This window comes from Opisthocomus hoazin, chromosome 8 (assembly GCF_030867145.1).
Source record: "Opisthocomus hoazin isolate bOpiHoa1 chromosome 8, bOpiHoa1.hap1, whole genome shotgun sequence".
NCBI lineage: Eukaryota > Metazoa > Chordata > Aves > Opisthocomiformes > Opisthocomidae > Opisthocomus > Opisthocomus hoazin.
The window spans coordinates 44,820,388-44,844,637 of NC_134421.1; the positions used below are offsets into that span (position 1 = coordinate 44,820,388).

Sequence of the window (24,250 nt, forward strand, 5' to 3'; positions counted from 1 at the left end):
TTTTTTTTTTCTTTTTACCTGCCTACAAACTATACTTACTGCCTATTTTCAAGTGTTTTCAGCTTCTCTTCACATCCATCCCAAAATCTGCCATTAATGGTCGAGAAGACCATACCTGAATTTTATGATCTAGCAATGGAAGAATATATTGGAATACATATGTGCAACAGCCTATAACTCAGTTATACATATCATATTTGTAGCCTACTTGAAAGGCTACTGATGTTGATGTCTGAACTGCCCACTTCCTGAGAATTTTCAGTAACATTTTAGAATCATACATATTTCAAAGAAAAGTAATAAAACACTTATTGTAGATTAGCTGTGTATTTGTTAGAACTATGTCTTACTGTCAGGAAGTACTGTATGGTTTGCCTTTGCCAATGAACTTTGCCAATCTGTGGTATCTCATTAACAGTGACCACATCTGGACCCATCTTTTTACAATCCTCTCAGTCTTTGGTACGTAATGTAACGTGACTCGCACAATATTTTTTAATGTGCTATTTCAGTGAATTGTGCTTTTTGTATATTGAATTCTCTTACCTTTTTTTTAATCTGGTATTGCTTAAGGTTATCTGCCTCTGCATACTGATACAACATGGCAGTATCAGCTAAAGACACTCTTCAATTCATTTAGTTACTTTAAACTCTCAGTACGCTGCTACACAGTTGAACCTTGGCCGGGTGAGCTCATCCCATCGCCTTTTTCAAGAAGATAAACTGAATGCCATGAAGTTTGCCATGTGGGTTTCACAGATAAGGTTAAGAAAAAAACCCAAACACCAACCCTGGATGGTATCTGCTCTTCATAGGCATTTACTATCCAATGCAATATTTTGAAGGCAGGGTGTGGTTGGCTAAATTATTGCTCCTCCCACAGTTCTCTGCTATGTTTCCAGTTTCAGAGGGAAAAACACAGGCTTGTACATTGAGTATGAGTCATAACCTCTCTTCTGCTACTGACTCACTTGGGAGATTAAGGTAAGTCTTCTACCTTATGTCTCAATCGCTCTGCCCCCAGGACAGCCAGGAGAGAAGGAAAAGTTACGCAATGTTGTTGTAGATGAAAAGCGTAGATATTGAGACCAACATTATTATTATGCAGTATGATAATAATTTTGTGTGCCTGAAGTTGATTTTTTCCATAGCTTCTTCCCCATGTAGCACATTTTTTTTTATTTTGTCATGAAAATGTTTAAAGAAAGATTATGTTGTACCAAAGAGCATCTTAGGCTACTGAAATACTGAAACATTACTGCATTTCTCAGAGGAAAGTATATGCGCCTTAGATAGCATTTTGTAGCAATTGCATCACGCTGTTCTCTTTTACACCAATAATGACCAATAATAAACCTGCACAGTGGTGCAAAATTTATTGATGACTTCTGAAGTAAGAGGAGGCCCTGAGGAGCGTGGTACGTCACGCAGAAACGGCTCCTGCTCAGGTACCTGCACTCTGTCTGGCTTGGTTTGCAAGCATTGCGAGGAACTGCTGCACTTCCAGAAGTGCACTTTTGACACCTGAGCATACTCCTTAGCACTTATGGTATCAGAATAAATATCCGCTGGTTATCTTCTCTTGCGTTAGGACGCAAATAGTTTGCAACTTGGCTGTTTTGCCTTCCTACTTTAGTTTCCCGAAAGATACCCGGCTGTAGACTGTAACGAGGCATGCTAGTGAAGTATGCTTGCCGAACCATAATAAAAAAATTTGCACGTAAGTGTTAAGGAAATTACAGTTTAAACATGGACAGGCTTTGATAAGGCAAGGTGATACGCTGTGAGGGCATAAGCCAGGTGAAGAGCGTAGCTGGCGGACACCAGCATGCCCACGAGCAGTAGTTGCAGTACTCCATGGGCAAGACCAGAGCACGAGGCTGATGATCAAACCAATCCGTGCCGTGGGAAAGACGTGTTTCCTCCACGGAGTGAGCACAGGTAGCGCCGCTTGGCAGGGGGTAGCGGAGGCAGCAGTTTGCTCTCTGGGGTTTTACTTTTGTGAAGTGCTTGCTCTGTCCTCCGCGTCCCTTTGAGTATTTTTGTAGGCCCGCTTTCAAGCCCCTTCCACAGACACACCAGCGTTACCCCCAGCGTTACCGGGGGGGGGCCGCGCTGGAAGCGGTCCCTGAGGGGGGCGGGAGGCAGGCCCGCGAGGGCCGGCGCGGCGGCGGCCTGCGGCGCTTCACGCGCCCGCCCGGCTTCAGGCGCGCACCCGGCTGCAGGCGCGCCCCGGCCGCGGCGGCGGACAGCTTCGGAGCCCGCTGGACGTGCCCCCGCACCGCTGCCAAGAGCTAGAGCCGCAAACCCTGCCCAGGCATGAAAGGCTGCCTTTGAGATGTGGTGGGTTTTTTTTCCCCGCCTTCTTCCCTGTTTCTGCCTGACGGGTTTCGGCCTCCCGGGGGAGTTCCGTGGCGGGAGGCCCCGGCGGGGGGCGGGGGGTAGCGAGGCGCCCCGTCGGCCGTCCCCCCCCTCCACCGGCCCCGGCCCGGCCCAGCCCAGCGCAGCCCAGCCCGCGGGCCCGTCGCTGGCGGGCGGCAGGACCTGCACGACCGCCGCCCCCGAGCCCCGGCCGCTGCCAGCCGGAGCGGGGTGATGTTTCATTGTCCGGAAATGATGGAGAAGGAGTGACCGTGGCGGCGGGGGGGAAGCGCGCGTGAGTGCCGGTGTGTGCGCGACCCTGCCCGGGGCGAAGGCCCGCGGGTGGCGGCGGGGCGGGGGGGCGCAGACGGAGCGGGGGGCGGCGCGGAGGTGCCCGCGCTCGGGGCGGGGAGGAGGGCCGGGCGCCTCGGCGGAGCGGGAGGAAATACGGAGGTAGGACACGCCGCGGCGGACGGGCCCCCCGCGGCCGCCGCCCGCCGGCCCCGGGGGTGCCTCTCCGCGGGGGGCGGGCGGGCGGCGCGCCCGCCGGGGCCGCGAAGTTGCCGCCGCTCCGCCGCTGTCCCCTGCTCAGTCCCTCGCCCCCGAGCAGTTACTTTTCGCGCCTAAGACCCGTTAACGAGTCCTGTCGTTTGCTTGTTCCCGCAGGGCCGCGCGTTAGCTTTGTCGGAGGGGGGGGGTGCAGGCTCTTTACTACTCAGTGTAGAGCTGGCAGATGTCCCACGCGAGAGAACCTCTTCCTCCGGGGCCTGAAGGGCCAGAGCCAGCTCCGACTGAGAGCTCCGCTTTGATCCCGCTCCCTCGAGGTGAGTTGCTCGAACGTTTCTCCCTAGTTGTTGCGCCTTTTATTTGAACGGTACCTTACGTTCGGCGATTTGTTTTATGGGTTCTCACCCCTCTTCTCTTTCCCCTCCCGCCGACATCGCCTCTCTGGTGTAACTCTGTAACACTTCCACCCCTTTATTGTTCTAACCAGAAATTCCTATATAGAAAACGCGTAAGAAGGAAAAAAAGATGCACCGATGTCAGCACCAGTTTTCAGTGCTTGAAAAACTGCGGTCATTCAGAGGCAGATGCTGGTCCTTAAAAATCACTTGCTTCCTTCTCAGCTCTGTGCTTGTGTTTAGAAGCTCTTTCCTGTAAAGCTCTTCTGCCAGGTCTTGCAGTAAATTCAGAAAGGTTGATCCAGGAGCAAGAGCGCTGTTCAAGTTGGACGTCACTTTGCTGTTTTTTTCTTAGGTTTCTCTGTGATGCTGCAGGTAAAACCAGTTTCTGAGTGTATTAACTTGTTTTATATTTGGTTTTCAAAAGGTTGTTTAAAAGTGCATTCATCTTGAAGAGAAATTCTTTAAGTTATAACTTATTTGCATTTGCACAAAAGATACTGATACTGTGACCACCTCTATGTAGGGAAGTTTGACAAGGTATATTGCAGACTATCCTAAAAATAGAGAAGTATGTTTGCCTGCTGAGTTCTGATCTGGGAAGATGAGACTTAATTTTTTTTTTTCATTTACAGCTACAGCTTTGTTTTCCAGCATTCTGACAGTAGTTTAAAAAGTCTCTGAAGAACAGACAAATAAGCTTGTTCAAAAACTGTAACTTTATTCATAACTGGTTAACTGGAACAGAGCCTGGTAACACAGTTGTGCAACTGTGGATTAAAGATGCAGGCTTGTTTTTGTAACTTGGAAAATCAGTAGCTGTGTGAAATCAGAGTTGAAGACTCATTTGAGAAACCAGAAAGTATCCGTAGCTAAGTGAAAAATATCCTGGCAGGGAGACATAATAAATTGGCTTATACTTACCTTATTGTTGGTTTTGGGTTTTTTTTTGTCCTAGAGAATGACTCATAACTTCTAAACAGTAAAAAATAATAATAAAAAAGATTAGATACAGAAGATCAAGCGTGCAGAACTGCACTGTTGGAGTCATGTTTTTGCCAGAAACAGCAGTATCTGTGATATGTGTTTCTTTTCAATGTGTTTTTTTTATCTGTCTTGATCAAGTGGCCACTGGTTAAATTCTGCATGTAGGCCATACATCAAAGTTACTGAAGTGGTAAGTCAGTGACCTAACTCGCCTGGAAAGTGGTCTCATTCTTAACAGTGCCACTGTAACCTGAGTTTTCATTATGAAATAAAGTCTTATGTGAGTCCATTGTCAATACATGCTCTTCCTTTTATGAAAAGTGAGGAAACGAACACTAACCTGTGCATGGACAGGTTACATGCAGAAATTCTGAAGGACACAATTGCAGCTCACAGCTGTTGGGGTGGAGGATTGTCAAGTTACTTTCGTAGGGATCAGTAAGGTACAAACAAGTGTGATGTATTGATTCAGGTTTGCTCACTGGCCACACCTTTCAATGCACATGCTCAATTTGAAAGCATATGTATAGCTCACAGAAAAGGCTGGTTCTTTACAGAATACAGCATTCAAGTGCATATTTTTTATTCTAGTGAACTTAGATTTAAGGATAACTGTGGATATTTGTTGCTTTTTTCTAGCCTAAGTCTGTTGGGGAAATGGGGGTGGAAAGAGGAAGAGGTGAGTTCATAACATTTCCAGTCTATATTCCAGCATTTCTGTTGTCAGCTTTGCAGTGTGTGGTTACAGGGTAGGGTAGTCCAGATATTCCAGGACTGAAGATCTAAGATGATATGTCTGGGACTTCCAACACCCCCTACTCTTACAATAGTACCCCCTGGGACATCCAAAAGTACACTAATTTCTCTAGAATTTGGTGATAATTTTAAAAGCTGTGGTTGAAATTCGTATTATTTCTGGAAATAGGCTGGAGGTATTTGGAAAAATCTGCAATAATTTGAAATAATTACTACTTTAATTAGAATCACCTCATCATATTTATGTGATGACTCCAAATGCTTACAGTGAGATACTTGAAATCTGTGTCCACCTGGGAATAAAGATTCCTTAATCAGAATAAATGGCTGATGTTGTATGTATAATAAAGTATTAAAGTGCATTCCAGTGAGAAAGAATTTTTGATTCATAACAGCATATTTTAATATGCTTTCTGTATTTTTTTTAACTGGTATAGGTACGTTATATCCCAAGAACAAACTTCTTCCCTTCTGTAGTTCTGTGAGGTAGCATCAAAAAATCTAGATCTTCCTTGCTTGTTATCATACACGTTTAGATGCTGAAGCCGAATTGTATTTTTCCATGAAAGGAAAAGAAACTTTGGTTGGATTTTAAATATGCAACAAATAGCTATCCAACAACCTAACTGAAAACCAGACAAAAGTAATAAAGCTTGGGCAGATTGAGGGGATATAGATCAGTTGTGGACATGATGAAAACTGTGGGTTGAGACATAGTGTGGCCTACAGATGTGGTGTGCTCTGGCTTGCGCAACTGGGAAGAATTTTTGTGCATTACTTCAACCAACATGCTCTCTCCACAACTCCGCTGTCACTGTTCTTTCTTGTTAGTTCATTTTGGAATTAATGCATAAATATTTGAGAGATTATTGGACTTTGCCCCTCCACAATTAGTGTGCTATGAGAGAGAGGAAATGGAATCATAGCGTTTTCTTTTGTGGCAATGTCAATACTCGATTTCAGTCTTTAAACCATTATCTGTGCCAATGGAGGCTGCTACTCTAAGGTACAGACTACAGGATGAAAGGTTTAACCTCATTTCTGCAAACATCGAAGTTAATTTTTGCCACCTCCTTCCAAAAGTGTAGCTCTACTCGTGCAACCTTGTTCAAGGTCCTGGTCATGCTGTCTCTCTTATCCTGTAGCTCCCCAGGCCTTGGAAGCAGATGACTACTTCTACCTGCGTGCTCTATAATGTAGTCAGAGTGAATAGTGTCACGTCTGGGCTCAGACCACTTCAGTTTCGCTGTGATCAAGTATTTTGTGCACTGATGGGTGCCAAAGTTACGTCCCCAAACAAGGAATGTGACATTTTATGTCTGTTAGCCTCTCTGCTTTAGGGAAAATATTTCGTAAGTTCGAAGTCCTGCCATGTTTATTGCCTGGACTATGGGTAGACTTTTTCCATTAAATCCTCTGCTTCTGAATAACTCCGAGAATACAAGAGGGAAATTCATCAAACGTGGAACTAAATTTAGAGAATCAGGCCACATTTTATAAAATGTGGGACTGCCATCTGTAAAGTATTTTGAATGGTTTTACTGTTCCTTGTTAGTAACTAAAGGTAACCTAGAATAACAAGTGAATGACATTTAGCTTTCTCAGATTAGTAAAAAAAAAAAAATACACTGTTATGAAATTGAGACTTCAATTCTAAAAACTTTCTAATTACTCTTCAGGTGATAGAAATCCACTGTCACTTTTTTTATGGGATGGGAGAGGAGAATGGAGAAGTCTAGTAGAAATACCAAGGCTGAAATTCTCAAAGTGGTCATTCTCTCTGGTGCAAATTATGTCACTGTTGCTGGATTGAGAATGCAGTTCTGATCTGGTGTCTGAAGAAACCATATTCAGCAACTAGTACTTCCATTCAGAAAAGTACAAAAAGCACATGCTTCTCTTCAAGAATGTGATTCAAACCCCTTCACGTTTTCTGTGCTCAACTGTTTTCATGACGAGGAGCACTACAGGAACGTGCTCGCTAGATGAGATGGGGTGACAGAAGACTCACTGTGGGGAATGTTTGGACATTCTTGAGGCAACAATTACTATCACCATAATTGTTGCACTTTACCAGCAGTGCCTCAGCGTTACGAGTAATGGATTCTTATTTCAAGGATTAACCAGTGCACTCAGATTGCTCAAATTTACCAAATACTTCCTCTGTAATTGCGTTCCCAATCCCAATAATTGCAATCTGACAAGACTTGTGTGAATCTGTGTTAATTTGTTTCATCGCTGTTTGTCAGTAATGAGGCATTTATTGAACGTTACTGACTAAAATACCTAAAACTTTCAGAAGTGTCTAACTCTAATTTGTTGTAAAAATAAACTTCTGCTTTCAGTTTCACGTGCGTGCCGTTCCAGTAAAGTGATTCATATCCACATGGGTGTGATAGGCTTGTGTTTCATAGAGTTGACTCTAAAAGCTTGCATCAAACTTGAAATACTTCTATTCCATCTCACAGGCTATTTTTATATCAAAATCATTCTCTCAAATTCCATTCCAGGCCTTCAGAAGTTAGACTTCTCTTTGTTTTAGACACTTTGTTTTTGCCTAATAAGTAGCATCCAGCAATGAGTGTGTTATGCTAGTGTTTTCATTTGGATCAGCAGTGCAGTTCTGAAGTGAATCTCCTGTTCTCCCCCACTTTGATTTGCTTTGAGGAGTGATCCTGGGGAGTGACCTGGGCTGGATTCCTTTTGGACAAAATAATCTGGAAGATGCACTGCAGGAATGTGCCTTAATGCACTCCAACCACTGATGAACCTTCAGTCTCTGAGATTAAATTTGAGAGCTAGTCCAAAGTAGAAAGCCCCTGGATCAAGTATTATGTGGAACGTGTCCTTAAAATCAACTCTTTCACTCTACAGGCCCACTTTTATTGGCCCATGCTGTTGCTGATACAGGTGTAGCCACTGAGTATTGCTTAGCACATGTGTGAAGCTTATGTTTTGCACACATGTGAAACGTTGGATGAATGACATAAATTTGTAACTGTGTGACAGTTAGTATGATTATGAAAAAAAAATTTCAATTATGTATTTGAACTTATTAATGCTTTTATAGTGCAGAGTACCTGTTTGCATGTTGCTGTTAATTTTAAATTTATCACAACTGAAATTTGTCCAGGGCTGTCAAACTTGTAGTACATTCGTAGTTGTTCCGTAGCTGGCACCTGGAAAATTCTGTGTAAGAGCTTTCCAAGAAGTTCAGTTGAATTGCTCTAATTTTAAGAGACTGATTTTTTCAGTGGCATTTTTGAGTCCATTGAAAGTTGCAATAAGACAAGTGAAAGCCACTGAAATGAAATAGATTAGTTATTTTAGTTTTAAAAGTCATACGTCTAAGTGGAGGCTTCCAACTCCATAATTTGTGTATTACCAATATTAATTAGATTGTACAACCACTCATTAATGAAATGAGATTGTTTCAGGCAAATCATGAACTGGAATAGGCATTCTGTTACACAAATAGCACAGTCAAACTTCCTTGTAACGTGAAATGCCTAAAAGTTTTAGGCATTTCGTGAAGTAGCTGGTGGGTGTTACTGTTAACAGTTGCATTGTGAAACCTGGTATTATCGCGGTTCCATTGTGTTATTGTTGTGAACAGTGGAATTTTCAGTAGGAAATAGTATCCTCAGTGGTTCCTTGCCAGCGAGGATATTAATGAACAAAGGAAGCAGTAGAAATGCAGCGTTTGCCACATACTTTTCAATCCCTCCCAGCTGTTGTAGGCTTGAGACAGAGAACCACTTTGTTGTTTTTCCTTTTGGAAACATTTTTCAACTTTTTTGTTCCTTGTAGACCTCCTTTTGTGGGCTTTGGGTTTTTTTTTTTTACTTTTATAGCTTCTCTCTTTGCTTTGAAGAACAAAATTCCCTTTGGGATGGTTTGGGCTTTACATGTGTATATTTAAATCTGCATCTGCTTGTTCAGGGATAACTCAGGCCTTCCGAGCATTCACATTTACATCCCAGCAGCTGGGTCAACTTTCAGTGTTTTAAGTGAGCTTCAGCCTGTGCTTCCATTATTCCTCTGCCATTAAACAGTAAAACTGTTGGATTGTTCCCGTCTCTGCATTTTCAGAGGTCGCAATGACTCCACTGTGCCGGCCTGTTCTGCTTGTCCCTCTCTCGTTGATGAAAGCGATGCACTCAGGTTCCCAGAAGCCTTTCCCAGCAGTTGCTTTTGCTTTCCTTGATACTTGGTGCAGTCCACCCAGTTGTTGGTGAACAGAAAACGAATGCGTCATAGCAACAAAGCCTTCTATTGTTGCAGCAATGGAGTTTTTAACTCATTTTACATCCACAGTATCCCTGTGTCAACAGACAAACTCTAAACCTGTTTCTCAAGTCCAGTTTGTCATATTGCTAGTCAAGCACTTTTATGGTTCACATGCTTGGAAGAGATGGCTGAGTCATATATAGGCTTAAGTGTCATCTAAGGAATAGAAATCAGCTACGAATGACTCCGAGGCCATGCAACCCACTTAATGTGGGCACTTGTTTCCATTTTTTTTGTGTGTTCAGGGATTGTTATTGACGCACTGAGGTATGATGCCGTGTTTGAAGACAGTGAGACCCATTTCTGTGTAAACTCGAGAGACGTAGTAGGGTGTGTTGGCAGCTAGAGTGTGAATGTACAAATTTACAAGCACTGGGAGAAGAAAAGGTGGTTATATGTCAAAGCGTTGAGTTCTTTGAGGTATGTCCTGCAAATTGACATCCATTACCTATCTTTTTTGTGTATTTTCTGTCAGTTTTGCATATGACTGGGACGTCCACTCAATATGCTTTACATGATCGTAGAGAAAGAGACAGACTAAATATAGCTCTGAAAAGAGAGATACTTCATTGGAAGTTCTAAGAAATTTTCAGCAATTAGTTTGACCTATATCTGAGGAACTTTATAAAAGCATAGAAGTCAGGATTGGAAGGGATCTGGATAGATTGCCTAACTGTACGTCTTTCTTGACAGTTCAGGCTATTTGTCAAACTTTCTCTTTAATAGCGCTATTGTAATAGTAGCCCTGTTGATGACTCAGACTGCTGCCACTCTTCTGTGGGTGGAGTCTTGGAAAATGTATTTGTCATGATGCAAAGAAATGTATATAACCAGAGGTGCGTGCTCTAAACGAAGACAAGAGTTAACAATGAATGTTGCAGTAGTCTCAGTGGTGAAAACAAGCTCTGATTCTATGAAACACATGTATTGCTGTGTGCTTTTAAAAATGGTATAACAAGATTATGTTGAAATGAATGTTTGTGCTATAAAAGAGATATATATATCCTTTAATAATTACAAATAACAAAAAAATTGGGAGTTGGCCCTGTTCACTTATTTCATGGAACAGTAATTTTGAGATGTGATTAAAATTTTTGATTTTTCAGCTAAGGGGCTTACCAGTTGTCTGTAGTATAGATATGGTTTGGCTGTTACCCATCTCAATTCTATAGTTTGCTAGCACGTTATATCACAGAATCACAGAATGGTAGAGGTTGGAAGGGACCTCTCTTCCTTATGTAAACCTTAAACTTGCATTAATCCCTGCACAGGTAGAGTTTGTGCCCATGCTTACCTTCATGATAAACCACAGGGTGCTATGTGGCTGTCACTCCCATAGATTTTTTCGCTCTTCAGCCCAGGGACTGCTGTTTGTTTAGGAGAGGTACGTAGCCACATAGGGTGCTGGTCTGGCGACTGAATTGTGGTGGGCAAGAAGACCGTGTTGCTTTTGTGACATGACCTAGAGTAACTTACTGCGGTTTTGAAGAGAGATTGGATTTCTGCCTCGACACTGCCAGAGTGAGAACATAACAAGTCTTTGCTTTCCATTATTTACACTGCTAGGAAGAGCATCTCTTTTTCTTCTTGGCTGTCAGTTTTGGAGGTTAGTCACATGAAAGTGGAAGAGGGTACTAAAGGAGGCACAAGCTAAAATACTAAGGAAGTGTTACATAAGAATTCTGAGGGTGAAGCTTGATTAAAACAGAGAACTGTTATAAATTTATTTGGAGATGCAGAAGAAAAAAGCCATGCCTGTTTATGGCCAGATCCAGCCATTAGTGTTTGTTCCAGCTGTAGGCTTTATTAAAACTCCTCGGCCACAAGCATGGCACATCAGAGAAGATTAAGGCCTTTGCATCGATTCTTACTGGACTTCTAAATGTGTTATCTTTCATAAACTATTCATTGCTCTTGTTATGCACCTAACACAAGAACAATGGTATCAACAAACCACAGACTCAGGAGTGTTCTTGAGGTTGCCTTCATGTGTGATTGGTTGTAGCTGTTATGTTGTAGTTGCACCTCTAGAATAATAATAATAATAAAAAAGTTGTGATCCCATCATTGGCTGTTTTTTGTAAGGGAATAATCAAGAAATTCCTTTGTACTAAACCTGAGACCTGGTGCACATTCAAGAAAAATAAATTAATCAGGACATCAGTGTTTTGTCTGTTTTCAGTGTTCTGATGCATCAGAAGGGATGTATGAAAAAACCTTAAATAAACGTAGCTGAGCGTCTACTTTTTCTAAAGCCTCATTGTGCCAAGTCTGGCTGGCGTAGAGTTAATGTTCTTCACAGCAGCCGCTGCGGCGCTGTGTTTGGGATTTGTGACTAAACCAAGGTTGATAGCACACCAGTGGTTTGGCTGCTACTGAGCAGCACTTGCACAGCGTCAAAGTCTTCTCTTTTCCCACTCTGCCCCCGCAGTGAGTGGGCTGGGGGTGGGCTGGGGGTTGGTAGGGGACACAACCTGGACAGCTGGCCCGGGTTGACCAAAGGGGTATTCCACACTGTATAATGTCATGCTCAGCAATAAAACTGAGAGGAGGAGGTTTTGGGGGAGGTAGCCATTGCTTGGAGACTGGCTTGGGCACCGGTCTGCTTGTGGGAGGTGGTGAGTGATTGCCTTTCCATCACTTGCTTTGTTTGTAATTCTTCTTTCCTTCACTTATTCAAGTATATCTCAACCCACGGGTTTTCTCACTTGTGCTCCTTCTGTTCTGTGCCTTCGTCCTGCGGGGGGCCGGGGAGGGAAGGAGCGGTCATCTGGTCCTTGGCTGCTGCCCGGGGTCAGCCCATCACACCCTCAGAGCAACATCTGCCAGGGGACCAGCTGCTGTCTGGCGGGGGATTCTGTAGGGAACAGGGAGATACCAAACACATGTTTAATGGTGTAAGTTTCTGTTACGCATGTTCATGGGGAAGTCTTCATGTGAATTCAACAAATCAAAGAACAGATACTCAATGTTAATTGTTGTAAATTCCTATCAAAATTGTTTGGTGTTCAGTTGCAACATTGGGGCTTTTTTTACTTTTTAATGGTGTCTTACTTCTTTCTTGTTAACTGTTAATATCGTTTACATGGTTTTGACTGGACGTTTACCATATCCAGCTAGAATAATAAAAGTAGACAGGAAAAATACACATACAACCTATACAGTAAAAAAAGAAAAAACAAACAGGAAAAGATACAGAACAGAAAACAAGTAGAGAATGCAAACTAAATCGCTATGAATAATGATGACTGATTGTATTCTGCACTTCTTCACATTTATTAGATAAAAACGTAATCTAGAACACTTGAAGGCCCCATAATATTAACATTAATGTTTTCTTGGAGTTGTTCATTGTTTACTACATGAAATAGTAGGACTCTGCAAAGTGTATCCTGTACAAGAAAATTTTATACAGTAGTCCTCGAGTATTGTGCTACCACTGCAGGGTAGATGTTGTTGTAATTTTGGTGTTGTTATTGCGGTAGAGTAATTTAAGAGCAAAATCTCATAAGATAGATCATTTAAACTTATTCTCTGTGGGAAGCAGACTGTACACTGCTTGCATTTCTTTTACAGTAGCTCTCTCTAGGACACTACTTATTTTCCTTCAGTCTATTTCAGGGCACTTTTCAAACACTTTTGAAACACATTTGCACCTAATACCTAATTGCACAGGCTAAATCATCATACTTCAGTACAATTTGTATCTGATAGATACCAGGTAGGAATAATTTGTATCTAATGTCTGTCAAAGGGGTTGAAAAACATCTGGGTTTTTTCTGGATAGGATGAATATCTAGGTGAGATTAAGTCATCAGGGCAAGACGCGACACTCATTGAAGTCAATGGATATCTTCCCAATCACTTCAGTAACTCGATGGCAATCCCAGTGAAACAGTTCATCTCAGGATGGGCTTGAGGAAATATTGACAAGTCATTGAAGAAATGGTGATGGGAGAGAGGGCTGAGAGACAAGTACCACGGAGGTAGCTGGGTCAGACATTTCAGAGGTGAAAATTAATAGGAGAGCAGCAGTGCTTGAAATATAGTATATGCTACTATACATGCAATATGGCATATATTATTTTGAGTGATGTTCAATGCCTCAGTTTAATAGGGTGGATAGCAAAGGCAGAAAGTTAGGATTTAAAATCAAACTGCTGTTGGTTACATAAAGAAACTAACCTTTAATATGTCGCAGTAGCAATAAGGGATTTTTCTATATCTCAGGACTGGAAACATTGCTTTACTAGAGGATATGGTATTACACTGTGATAAGTGGTTTATAAACACATTTTTGTTTGAAACAAATAAATAGAGCTAACAGACTTTTCAACAGTTGCTCATTTAGATTTGCTGTAAATATTAAATGTTGTACGTATACTCAAAAAATACTCGAGACTGAAAATATTTAGTGTTTTATAGATTGCTCGAGTAAGTCATATAAACTGATAATCTGTCACTGTGAGTAATGAACAAAATAATTCCAGATTTGGAAATGTTGCCTTGAATGCCAGTAGGAAAAACCTGTAGCAATCATGAACAGAAAGATTTGTTTGTGAATTTGACTATTAAAACATTAGTGACAGCGAAAATGAAAGCTGTCACTTACCTTGCTTTGGGAAGATGCAGGTCTGCATGTGTTTATTGGCGAAATCATCAAAACAACAAAATCTGCTATCTTGTGAAATAAGCTTAAGAATGCCTCAAATAACCTTACCAGGGAAATTTCCCTGCATCTTGTATATACTTGGAGAGAAGAAATCATTCTTCCTTTCATCATAGCCTAAATGCTGACTTTTATTCAGGAACGGCTTTTAAAAGGCTATTTTTTTCAATGAAAAGTAGGTAATTGTGTTGCAATTCATTTTCTGCATTTCTTTACTAATCATTTTTGACATTTCAACAATATTTGTCTTTAATTATATGTTCAGTTGTGAATTACAGAGATCAGACTTCTGTGGATTTTTTGTGGCTTTTATATACCAGAGCCACATGTACGTGGGCAGAAAATGTTTTTTTTGTGTGACAAAGATAAGCAAATTTTTATCTGAAAATTTTGTGGAAGGTAACTAAGTACAAACAAACTCAACCATAACTTGTTCTTAAAAAGGCTGCTGAGTATTATTTTGCATGATTAAACAAAATAAGACTAAAAAACTTTCTTAAAGAGGAATTATTTTGTTCTGGACAAGAAAACAAATTGAAAAGCAGCTTTATTAGGAATTATTTCTGAGGAAACTACATGAGATGCTAAATCAAGTTGTATTTTATGCTCTCTTGTTTTTAATTTTCAAAAGTGAGTTTTGTTCACGTAGAGGAAAAATGCCAGAGAAGCTAATATCTTAAAATTTCTTTTCACTTAGAAAAAACTGACCAAGAGAATACTGCGGCAGGAGATAGAGACATAAAACAGCCTTCCAGTAACCAAAGTATACAACCAGAGATACAACACCAGTCTGCCTGGGAAAATCGCACTGATGGTGACCTCATCAGAAGTAAGTATTTCCAGAACAAATTGCTGCCATTTAGGCTTACTTTTGCAGTGTAACGGGATCCTGCCTGTTGACTCAGTTAAATGTGTGTCAAATGCAATTGTTTTGCAACTATAATGTGTATCTACTGAATATTTTTCCCGGAATGACTCATGTCAGCATGCATAAGCAATGAGTTCAAAGGAAGGTGTGCTCTGAGTGGTGCAGTATAATATAGCCCTCTGTAGTATCTACATATTAAAGCCTTAATGTTACATTCTTCTCTTACCATTCGTAATGGGATCTGTATATTCAGTAGAAGCTGCGGTATGCAACTGTGCTAGGTGTCATCGCCTTTGATTTCTCAGGGTATACATTTAAGTGGCAGAGTAAATTATGCTGAGAGCAGTTGCTTCCAGATACACTGAGTACTGGTCAGATGTAAGTTTATAAGGAGGTTTGAATCCTAAAGTAGCTGGTCTTTTCGAAACTAGAAGAATGCTGTAAGGCAAGTTTTTAGGCCTTACGTGCTGTGGAATTGTGTTTTTTAAAAAATTAGTTTTTATAAGTCCACATTCCTAGTGTATGTCTTGGATGTTTTAAAACATCAAAAGGTATGCAAGATTATTCCCACTTTTCTGTCTTGAATTGAATATCATATGCTGTCCAAAAGATCATCCACAATTGCACCCTCCTGAGGCAAAAATATTTCTGTTAACTGCCAGAGGTAATGCCGCTTTAAAATTCTGTGAATGCTTGAACGTTAGTCACTCAAGGGAGAGGCAGCATGAGAAACTTTTCTTTAATTATAGGGTATATTCAGAAAGCAAATGGGCTAAATGCTGAGTGGTGCTCCAGCCCTCTGAGATCGTTGTCTGACCACACACTTCGTGTCAGTCTTTGCACTGCACACGTGCTACTCGATACGCAGTGGGGTAAATTCCTATTTCTGAACCTGCTGTTGCTGTAGCTGGTGATTTTCCCTGGAGTTACCCAGTTCTTTCTATTTTAGTTTTGTTTTAAGTCTTATCTATACAATCAGCTTCTCCCGAACTTTGTGTTAGCATTTGAAGTTCTTTTTAAACCTTAGTTAATACTTTTTTCTAAATAATGAATCCCAGTAAATACTTATATCCTGAATGTATTGAATAGTTGTCTAGATCCTTTACAGGAAAACTGGAATTTATCAAGTCAGATACTTATCTGACAATTTAAAAATAATTCTTAGGGGGCTGTAAAGAGGAGGAATTTTCCTTCACAGTTTAAGAGTTCACCTAATTCCAAAAGATCATTATTTTAGACCTGATGGTCCCTGGGCAAGCAATTTACTTGTGCTTGTGTTGAGGACATGGGAAGGTGCATGTGGCATCTGCTGCTTCTCATTCCCCCTTCCTAGAGGCTTCCTTATTCCCAGACCCGTGGGGAAGTGGATTTATTGGGTACCAGTTAGCAGCGTGCCTGAACTGTGGAGGAAAGGATCAAGGACAGTAGGGTAGTGCTGTGCTTCTTGTAATACATTCACCGCAAGGAGACTGGGGAAGTGGAAGAGAAAAAGATAAATTTTTTCAACATATAGTAGAAATTGCAGCAGATTGTGCAAGTCCCTGGTAAAATGACGTGACAGTTATATGCAGTTATATGTCTCTAAGATAGGAGGGTTCTCCGCTGCTGAATTAAAAAAGTAACAGGAAAAAGGGCAAAGAAAGGCTAAAATTCGGAAGGTAGTGTACTGCTCGTGTGCATAACTGTGTTCCTCCTGGAGTCACTGGTAGTTTTACTTTTGACTTTGTGAAAAGCAAGTTCAAGTGAAAGTTGGAAGTTTCTAAAACTCCTAGTCTTAATAATGGAGTTTTGTGTAGTAGTGGCTTTATTATGAGGCGTGTTTGAATAGCTGCTATGATGCAATCCTCTCAGTTTCAAATTCATGATTTTTTAACCTTTGATGTTGAAGTCTTCAAGATGGAAGAAACAAAAATTATGACATTAAAGCAGCTTCTTTTCTGTTTTTTTGGGCTATGGCTGTGAGTAGGGAAGTCTGTTCTATTTAAAAAAAAATGAGGAACAGTGTTTGGCTCAATTACAAGTACTTCTTGGTAGTTTGCAGAAGTTTCACAACTTGATCTACCTAGTAACTACAGTTTGAAAAATAGGACAAGTAAAGCAAAGAGAAGCTTGTTGATCACAAATATTACCTAGGTATTTCATCTTAAATAACAAGTGTTGTAGCTCAGAATGGCTGTGATTCAAACAGATCTGTTACCCCACTAGACTAAAGTTTGCAGAATACTGTGTATTGAAAAAGCTTGGGGTTAGAAATAAACATTGTTTTGATCATTACGGTGTATTTTAAAACTGTTTCTTTAAGTTGTTTTAGACAGGGCATACTTCAGTTTTCTCAGGTGTTAACAACCATTCACCACTGTCCTAATGATTCAGTTTGTTTTTTTCCCATACAGATTGTTTTCCACCCCACAGTTGATACATACTCTATTTGTGTTAGCCTTAGTTTTCACTTTATAAATGTTTCCAGCGTTTGATTTCCAAGATTTTCCTTGTTTGCAGCTGTTTTATCCTGCTGTTATATGGAAGTAGATTAATCAGTTAGTTTTACTGGCACACCAACAACGAAGTCCAGTGTTAGAGACTCTGTAATGACTTCATTATGTACGATTTCGCATTTGCACTTCTGAACTCAGTTTACCAGGCAACATCAATAAACTAAAATGCTGCCCCTGTTTTCCACACTAAGATGTTTTCAGTTCGCCTTGTCCTGGCCTTGCAGTCTTTTTCTCAAGCCCCATTTTTTTAATCTTTAGATGAGATTTCACCAAGATTTAGTCCTTTCCCCACCTCCTTTGGAGCAGCCCTTCTCCCCCCCAGGTGCAAATATTCATAATGTCGCAAGTAAATGGGCAGTCTTATGGGAAGCCTCAACCAAGGGATTAATCAACTTTTAGAAGAGCTTGAGAGTCATGGTGGAGGAATATTAGCTTCTAGTGCACCTCTACTTCAATGGCGACTGTATATTGACATAAACAGGGGAGAGCTAAATAAGAAGAAAATGGTTATGCTGCCTTTCTCTTATTAATTGTTAGTGCGCTTGCATAACTATTACTGGAAGACTGCATACAGTTGGAGGAGGGTTAGGGGAGAACCACAAATATCTCTGGAATGACTGGAGTAGTTGAAAACATGCCTTATTGTGGAAAAACTCTTGGAGTTCAATCTGTTTAGTGTTAGCACGAAGGATAAATAGGGGCTTACCGAGTCCCTAAGACGCATGATACCACAACGGACAGAAATCTGGTAAGACAATTCTTCAACTGTAGCAGACAAAGGGAGAGCGAGATGTAATGTCTGAAGTTCAGTTAGGCTAGAAATAAGGTGTGCATTTTTTAACGGAGTATTTGAGAACAGTAAGAACTGCCAAATATTTGGTGTTTTTAGGGGTTTTAAATTGGCGTTATTCTTCACAAGGTGGCTATTGCTGTCCATATCCTCAATTTTAGAACCTGACCAAGAGAGAATTTCTTTTCCATAGTGATTCCCCCGAACTGGGATAACCTTAGGTTTTTCATCTCAGGTATTCTTCAAGGCAGTGTTGAGACCTATTCCTTTCCCTTCACAGTCGCACATGTATTTTGTGTTTTATTTCAGCCTGTAGAAGTTCTGCTTTTCAAAATAGCTTAGCTTTAGAATAGCTCCATCTGCTTTTTCTTCTTCTTCAGCCATGCACTTTAAATATCTGCAAACACTTTCTGCTTATTTTCATTATATGATCTGGCGGCCTGTAATGGAGATGTTCTGCTTCTGTTATCACTCACCTCTGGCAAGTGAGGAAGAGTGGATGTTAAAACATGCAGCAGGGTAACCTGTGGCTATAGAAATGAAGCCATAGGAATTTTTGCTGCTCCACATTACTACAGTGCCTTGTTTTGTTCTTTGGGAAAGGTTGGGCTTTTTTTTCTTTTCCTGCTTAAAAAAAGGCTATAAAGTTGGTGATCACAATATTTAGGCAGAATTTTTAGAGAGGTGACTAGGTTATCATCAATGTGTGCTGTTAGGCAGGGGAAGGAATGTTTAGGAGGGAAGAAAATGCCAGTCTTGAACACTATTTGCTTGTGTGGATTTAATCTCCTTTCCAGTTCTCAAGCAGGATCTTAGCTATGTGATATTTAAGAAAACAAAAAACATCTACCATAGATTCAAATTGTCATGAATAATTGATTAATAATAATCTGATTCCCAAGATTAAATACCTAAAATATGCCTGTGTTTTACAGATAGAAAGGTCATTGCTATCCATCATTTCCTAGCTTCAATTGCCTCTTTCTCCTCTGTGAAACACACTTCTGATAAGAGTGGTTCTTCAGAGAAAGGGATGCTTCATACAGCTCTGTAGGAATTAAACAATTTTGCGTGTTCTTGTGCCCACTTTTATTTACTGCTTTCTTCCTTACTGCATTTTGTTTTACTGAAATATAAACCTAGATATTTTTATCTTTTTATTTTCTATAAGTTTATGTTGTCATTTTTACTTTTCATGACTATTTCTTTAATTTTAATGACTGGAGAGTCCCTTTTCCTACTGGCCAAGTGAATGAGTGATTTCTATAGTTTAAATTAAGCAGTGTGGGTTTAGGACATTTTTTCCTGACAAGAAGGTGGTAATCTGATATTAGAAATGTTCTTTCTGTTTTATATTAATCCAGATATCTTTTCTTGGCTAATTTGTAGTGCAGTCATGTTACAATTATTGTGATTTCAGAGGACTGTTTATTCTGTCTAAAAAATAGGGTAAAGTGCTTGAGATAACTGAAGTGGTTCTCTTCAGAGCTAGAAAGTATGACAGATGCAGTCTTCTTGCAGTGTAACTGAGTGTGTGAGTACAGAAATCATGCAGAATAGATTAATAGAAATACTCAAAATATATTACTGAGTCTGAACGGTGTATTCTTGTAGTTAAGCGATTTATGTACAATATTCCAAATATACCCAGGTGTACAAAAGTGTGAGCCTGTGAGAGAACAAAACTTTAATCAATTCAGTACTTAAATACAGGAATGCAGTGTTTGATATTTAGATCCTTCTTTAAAAAAGATAAATCTTTGTGGAATCTGGCAAGTAGGAGTAATGGAGGTGTGAAGGTCCTCCCTGAGAACTCCTCTCTGAGAAATTTTCTCATGCTCTCCCCAGCAGAGAACTAATCTGTGTTACTTCTGTTTCTCCCCTGGACCTGGCAGATCTCTTACTACTCGTGTTCCAAAACTCCTCAAAAAACTCCTCTCATGTCTATTGAGGAGCCTGATGGGTTTTTAACTTCTTCCCAGCTAGCTGTAAGATGAAAATTGGTTTTGCAAACATTATTTGAAAATACTGTACATCAGCTAGTTCCCTTAGCACAACACAAGAGGTAAAATGTGATTTATTATAATAGTTTTGTACTGGTTTTGTCTAGGAAAAATTTGCTTCATAGCTGCCTACCGGGGTTACACCACGGCAAGTTTTCATCCACTAAATACTGAAATATGACTTTGATTATATAAACTGGAAGAAAGCTAACTAAGTATGTTGTACAGCATATTGGGAGTATTCATGTCAGTCAAGATAAAGCATCTCATAAAGGTGGTAGTGAAAATTAGCTGTTTAACAGAATTATGGAGTTTAGTTGGCTTGAAGGCAGGCCAGCGTGTTGTGCATCAGAAGTACTAGGGCCTGTAAAGGACCTATGGATTTGCTCCTACTGATGGTGCACAAGTTGAAGCTGAAGAGAAGAATGAATAATAGTGCTCTTGCAGCAGGCTGAGAAATACAAATGAGAAATCAGAAGCCAGTGCTATCAGGATACCAAGAGATCAAACATTTTCCAGATGAACTATTGAGAGTTTGCAGCTGGTGCACACATACGCAACTGGAGCTCATGTTTGCTACTGTTCACCTGAGTCTTGATGATTCAGCCAGTGTTATTTGGATTTCCCTCCTCCTTTTTTTAATGGATAAAGATGATGCACTGTTTCCAGTCTCTACCTGGAAGACTTCTGCAGAAAGTTAGGCTTTTTCCTGCTGAAAGTGTATCCACCTTCTCACGATTTTGATTTCTCCTAGGAATTTCTGAGATCAGACCTCTCAGCTGAGACAATTTTTCATCCGGGGAATTTCACACCTCATTGTTGCACAACCCTAGCATTTTCATTTAATCTTCATTTCACCCTCTCCTGGGCAGAGAGGCATTTTCACAGACAGCTGTATCCTTACAGTTACAGTCTTCAGAGTTTAAGACTGGGTCTTTGGTGTTCACAGAAGTCACCTGTGGAATGCCCCGAGTGTTGCTGAAGTTATTGGTCCGTTACTTGTAAACAGCTGCTCTGGGATGCAGATGTTTTCTGTGTAGCCTCTTCCCTTCGACTCTAGGGTCTATGTTTTGAAGAAATGCAGTTAATGATGGACTGCGATAGGTGAGGAATTTCTGTAGTCTGTGATTGACTCCACGTGGAGAAATTAACTTCTTGCTGTTGTTGATCCATTTGCAGAACAGTGGTGAAACTTCAGTGAGAACTTTAAACTGCACCAGATGACCATAAGATAGATGCATGTATTCTGCATATCACTAGTAGCCAGAATTACCTGGAGCCTTTCATTTTCTGTTTTACCGTACTTCTGAGTCTCAGAACATCATCTGAATTTATGGTCTGAGGCTGGGGAAGTTTGGATGGCAGTAATCATCAGTACCAGACAAAGGTGAAATTCTTCGAGTAACGTGAAGATTACTGTGCTTGCTGTGTTTGAGCCTGAAGTAAATTGTATCTTAATTTCAGAATATTTTCCTTTGCTGTATTGGTACTGTCTCAGAATTAATGTGCTGTTATGCCTAGATGGGAAAGAGTATTTATATTCTTTTCTTGATTAGTTCCTTGTATAGGGGAAAAAGTACAATATATTTGTAGTGGTTGTTAAAGAGGAAGAGTAATAAAACTCTGACTGTGTTCTACGTGAAATATTATGCTACAAACCCAATGAGTCAGTGTGGTTTCAGTCTGCTATTTTCAGTACTAACGGTATTCAGTTAACCATTTTTAGCAAAGAAAACACCAAATTACAAAGTGCGAGAAAGTATCATCATGCAAGTTGTGCTTTTAGGAACCTGTTTGCTGGCAAAAATACCTTGAACTCCAAACCATCCCAAAAATTCTCTTTAGTTTTTTTCGTTTTAATTTTTATTTTATATTTGCTATCGTGTGTGTGGAATGCTTGGAGTAAGTTTATACAGCTGAAAAGTAGTACTCTATATTGTGTGTACGTCAAAACAATGAAATTAATTCTTCAAAATTTAGAGAGCCAAAATAGTTTTTAATCTTTTAGAATTTTGTATTTACTGATAAAAAAGTGAAAGATGAAGAGGAGCTCATGGTACAGCAGAAGGCTTAGCGAAGTAATTATGGTTAACCATTTTTCTTCTTTAAATAGGTATCCAGAGGAAAGAAAGGTCTGAATATTACTTACTTGTTCTGCATTCTGGTAATATCTGTAGGGCAAAAGTACCCACAAGTACCTTTCTCTGAAGGTATTTTTGCAAAGGACAAGAAAAACCAGGAGCCTATGAACTATTTGTGTGTCGTTGTGGTGGTTTTTTTTTGTTTTCCTTTTATAAAAATATTATTCATGATGCAAACCCGAACGATCCCTTAGAAAAACATTTGAATGTCAAACAGCTGTGGTCACTCAAGCTGTTTCTAATACTGGTTTTGTTAACTCATTATACTGGTGAGGTAGGCCTCCAGGAATATTGAGGCTTGATTTAAGAGAATGATGACTTTTTTTGCCACCTGAGCCTTAACTGTTTTTAAATGAAATGTGGTGTGGTGTTCTGGCATGTGAGAAACATGTTTTTGTATGGAGACTGCTCTTGACATTTGTGATCATGAAATGCAAGCTCATGGCATTCTAACACAAGAGCTTTCGAATTCTGAGTTTTATGTCTGGACCCATGAAAATTAGAGGCTTAAATTTGACTTTTAAACCTGCTTCTCTCAAATTCTATGCAGTATCTCAATTATCATTTTTTTACTTTTGTCTGAAGCTATAAATAATTATGACACTTGTTTAGAGAAAATCGTAAGATTTTGCAATGCTAATACTAACTACAACAGAATTTCAACTAAGAGACTGTTTCCTGTTGCAGAGGTTCCTCAAGCTTAAGTGAGTTTTATTGATTTACAGCTCAGACTTAAGGTTGTATAATGTTTGCATAAAATGTTACAAAGTTTGCTTTTGAGACAAGTAGAGCAAACTGTTAGGCAAGCCTATAAAATATGTGGCCAGTGAGTCAGATTTGACCTTCAGGGCATGTTTTTGCCCCTGAGAGACAGCGTAAGCCATTTGCCCGTTCCTTGTTCGAGGAGGAGTGAGCCTGCCTTCAAGCATGTGTAGCTCTGAAATACATCTTTCTTCAAACAGAAAACCTTTTAGCCAGTTAGAAGGCATGTACCTTTTCTCGTCTTCTGTCTTTATTAGGACACATGCATATTTTAACTGCATTCTGTAAGCTGTGAGTTGAAATAAAATTCACATTTTAATAGAAAAGCAATGAAGGATTACTATGCTGACCAAAATTGGCCATAAGAGCAGTGTCGAACCAGAGTGAACATCTTTTAGGTCTGTATAATTCAGAAACACAGGAGATTAGTGAACAGTACTCTTTTTGCTTGAATTTCAAAATGAAGGAAACGTTAAGTTTTGGTGAGAAGATTTGGGTTCAGCCTGCATGGAAAGGTTTGTCTGAGTGATCAAACTGAGTTTTTCACAGCAGTGATATAAAAAAATATTGGGATGGTGAGGCAGGATACGGAGCTAACTTTGGGTGATGCACATGTAGTTTTCATGTATGTAATTTTAGTAAATTACTCCAGCTCATTTAAAAATTTCACATGTCCTAGCTCACTTGGTAACTATGACTTTATAAAGTATTTCCCTACCTCAATATATATTCTTTTTACTGTGTGCTGACTTTTTAGTGATAAGTCACATTCATATTTATAATGTAAAATCAGTATTGAGAAATGTTTTTATATGGGAATAGATCTTTCAGCAGGACTATACATGGATCACTCTATAAAGTATCTGGCAGTTCACATTCATGCATCTGAAGTAGTTATAAAGATTTACATGTTTCGTAACAGTCTTCATCACAGCCGTTCTGTAAACTGTTCTGTGCTGGATCGAGACTTGGAAACTTGAAACTAGTGTGAGTTTTATATTTACAACAAATAAGACAGTGTTTAACTTTGGGAAGATATTAAAGGGAAAAAACCAACACACAAAACCTCTTTAAAGGAGGAATTCTAATAAAAGTTATCTTTTTTTTCTCCCATCCTCCTCTCGTTCCTTTCCTGTGACTGTTACTTCATCTACTTCTGTGTACACTTGGTTTTCTGATTCCCATCTGTAGGGTAGTTTTATGCCTGAGGAATCTTTCCCCTACAA

The 24,250-nt window shown here is 40.0% G+C and overlaps 1 protein-coding gene across 3 annotated transcripts in view; it reads left to right on the plus strand.

The window, feature by feature from the left end:
• The first annotated feature begins 896 nt into the window (after positions 1–896).
• Positions 897–24,250, plus strand: part of MDFIC (MyoD family inhibitor domain containing) — a 50,098-nt gene continuing 26,744 nt past the window's right edge. Inside the window, exons 1-3 of one of the 3 annotated variants that reach the window (XM_075428761.1) lie at positions 897–984; positions 3,028–3,185; positions 14,663–14,794. In XM_075428761.1, coding sequence (XP_075284876.1) covers positions 3,095–3,185; positions 14,663–14,794 — 223 coding nt within the window. In that variant the 5' untranslated portion in view covers positions 897–984; positions 3,028–3,094. Of the gene's footprint in view, positions 985–2,241; positions 2,344–2,502; positions 2,667–3,027; positions 3,186–14,662; positions 14,795–24,250 lie in introns of those variants that run through there. The other 2 variants (XM_075428762.1, XM_075428763.1) reach the window with 2 other exon arrangements.